General features: G+C 46.5%; 1 protein-coding gene across 1 annotated transcript in view; it reads right to left on the bottom strand.

Moving 5' to 3' along the window:
• Positions 1 to 1,888: 1,888 nt before the first annotated feature.
• Positions 1,889 to 3,185, bottom strand: part of LOC111727879 (high affinity cGMP-specific 3',5'-cyclic phosphodiesterase 9A-like) — a 38,948-nt gene continuing 37,651 nt past the window's right edge. Inside the window, exon 4 of the mRNA XM_023518118.1 lies at positions 1,889 to 2,308. Coding sequence (XP_023373886.1) covers positions 2,197 to 2,308 — 112 coding nt within the window. The 3' untranslated portion in view covers positions 1,889 to 2,196. The remainder of the gene's footprint in view (positions 2,309 to 3,185) is intronic.

Here is a 3,185-nt window from a genome sequence, read left to right as displayed (position 1 = left end):
GCCCCAAATTCATACCAAGAATGCAAAGTTAGTTTAATGGGTTGAAAGCAACTGGTATAATCCACAATTAACAGAATAGAGGAGAGAAAACATCATCTCAACAGGGGCAGAAAAAACATTGAACAAATTCAACACCAGTTTAGGGTTAAAATCTAAACAAAGCAGAAATAGAATAACCAGACAAAACCTCCTACTTGATAAAGGGTATCCACAGAAACAGCTACAGCAACGACACACAGTTGACGTGAAAAGACTTCTCGCAGTTCCCTAACTTAAGGACGAAGCAGTGATCTCTGCTTTTAGCCTCTCCTCAGTGGGGGATCTCCTGGCCAGTGCCCCAGGCGGGAAAGGGAACTAACAAGCAAGAGGCATCAGGATTAGATGGAAGAAGCCATTCTTCATCGGCAGATGTAGAAAACCATCTACAGAATCACAGGACGCTGACAACCAGGTCCTAGACCTAATTAATAAATGAGGTTAGCAAGGTTGGTCCACAAAAGCCAATTTCTGTAAACTAAAAACTCCCAGAAATTGAAATTAAAAAAAAAACAAATTTACAATAGCATTACAAATATGAAATAGCAAAGACTTTACCACGAGCTGTACCAAGAATATATTCAAGGGCTTTACGCTGACGACTGTCACACCTTACGAAACATTCGAGGAAACCCAAGCAGACCGAGAGGCACACCACGGAGGTTCAACATTATGAAGATAGAACTCTTCCCAGATTTGTCTGTGTACTTAATGCAATTTCGATCAACATCCTAACAGAATTCTTTTATTGATTTCAACTGACAGACTGATTCTACAATTTGTGTGAAAATAAAAGCAATGACAATTTTGTTGTTTAACTGGCCTGGGCTGGGTTTGAACCTGTTAGTCTTGGTGTATGGGGCTGGTGCCGTAACCACTGTGCTACAGGCGCTGAGCCGGCGGTCACATTTTTGAAAAAGTTGAAAGAAGCCAAAGGACTTTTGCTACCTGATCTCCAGACCTGGTATCCGTGTGCAGTGCTCAAGGCACTGTGCTGTAGGTCTGAGGACTGACGTGTATATTTAATGGAACAGGATCTATAAAGTCCAGAAAAGGGCACAGAAATGGCCCACTGATTTTGGACCAAGGTGTCAAGGTAATTCAGTGGGAGAAAGGATCATCTTTTCAACAAATGGTGCTGGAGCGAATGGATATCTGTGCAGAGAAAACACCCTGAGTTCTTCCTCCTCCCCTAGGTGGGCTCGACTCAATGCTCACTACCAAGGAAGAGTAAGGAAGGGGGTGAACAGCTACCCACCATGGGGAAGCCAGCCAGCGAGGCCACGTGGACATCATGCTTGTACTCCTTCCAAAAACCCACCCACCCAGATCCTAGAAAAACATCAGACACCCCCAGACAGGCTCTCCTATCTTTTTAACTTTATAAAAAACATGGCAAGGCCTTAGGGCCTAGGGACATAGGTATTTATCCAAATGAAATAAAGTATATGAAAATATATACTTTATACTTGTACTTTAATGCCCTTATTCATAAAAGCCTCCAAACTGGGAACAATCTGTATCTTCACTCACAAATGAAAGGAGAACTCACTGGGGTAATTTCAACAAAAACTGAACCACATCCAAAAGGAATGAGCCATCCGTACACACACCATGGGTGGGTCTCAACACATCACGCTGAGTGAAAAGAGAGCTTGTGTACTGAAACTCTCAGAAGGACAAATCTGATGGATGGTGACAGGAAGCAGGCCGGGCGTGGACTGAGAAAAAACGGGGAAGGCACAAGAGAACGTCTCCGGGGGGCGGAAACGCTGTGCTGTGATTTTGGTGATGGTCACAAGGAGTTATAGACATTTTTCAGAATTCATCAGAACAGGCACTTAAATGGGTTCATTTTATTCTGTGTAAATCATGCACGAGTAAAAGTGATGTGAGATCCACACAGAAAGGGATTCTCACACAGCACAATGGCTGCACGAGGCCAGGGGCACAGGGGCTGCAGATGGCCCCTCCTGGCAGTCACAGCGAGGGGCCCTGGTTGGGGGCCGGGAAGACAGAGGGGAAGGTGGCCAGCACCTGCTGAGCCCTCAGGGACTTGGGGGGCCTGGTGGGTCGATGCCGCAGAGCCTCTGCAGTCTGCACAATGTTTCAGATTCTGTAATGCTATCAGCTGTAGATTCAAATGCTTAGCTGGTATGTTTAATCACAGGACAAGCTCAGTCGTTCTTTTTTTGTTGTTAATTTAAAAAATGGCAGCAGCACCTTACCAGAGAGTTGCTTGATGGCCACAGGTCTCACTTTGTAGGGAGTGCTGCAAGAGAAGACAGGAGCTGTGAGACACCGTGGGGACAGACACTCTGCCCGTGTGGCGGGGGGGATGAGGGCTGGGTGGGCCTTAGAATGAAGTGGGTTAGCCTTCCTTTCTTTCTTTATTGAAATTAGTTGCTCTGGTTGTTCTGAGTTTCTTCTTTCAGATGAATTTTAAATATATCACTTAAATGATCAGCTTCCTCTCTAATGTTCATATTTGGTCAACGAGCCAAGGTCTGTCCCTGTACTGCTGCCGGCCAGTGCAGCGGGGGGCTGGGGCTCACAAAATGCCTGTGTCATCCCCACATCCAGCGTGTGCAGAGGGCTGCCCTCAGGCTCTGTGGGGTCATGGTGACCGCCTCCAGAAGAACAAGAGAGGACAGCGCCAGTGACTCAGTCAAAAGTGCACTGGTGTCTCGGTGATGTCACCCCCAGTAATCCTGACACTGGGCTGGATAGGGGAGGAGGTGTCAATCTACATGATAAACAGTTACCTACTCTGACCTACAACGGCCTCTGGCAAAGGGCAGAAAAAGATTTAGCCCGTGGCAATGGGCAATGGCCCAGAAGAGGAAAAACAGAACAAAACAGTGAGAGAGAATAACCTGGAGAGGGAGGCTGTTCTTTCACCCAGCAGTTTAGCAGAAGTTTGAGACCAGGTAACAGGAGCTGGTGTTGCTGGATGGGGATGGACCGGGGGGGGCAGTCCAGCAACTCTACTGAAATTCTAAATAGGTGATCCTTTGTCTCAGCAAATGAGCTTCAAAATGAATACATCAAAATAAAATACAGGTGCATAGGGAGACAGTCATTCAGGTGCCCTTTGTCCCCCGTCATTCCTGTTGGTCACTCATCCATCCTGCTGGTTTTTCACTGAG

The sequence above is a fragment of the Otolemur garnettii genome, unplaced genomic scaffold, assembly GCF_000181295.1.
Source record: "Otolemur garnettii isolate 467f Iridium unplaced genomic scaffold, OtoGar3 scaffold00128, whole genome shotgun sequence".
Taxonomy (NCBI): Eukaryota; Metazoa; Chordata; class Mammalia; order Primates; family Galagidae; genus Otolemur; species Otolemur garnettii.
The sequence above is the reverse complement of the archived record's forward strand: the minus strand, read 5'-3'. Positions and strand labels throughout refer to the sequence as shown.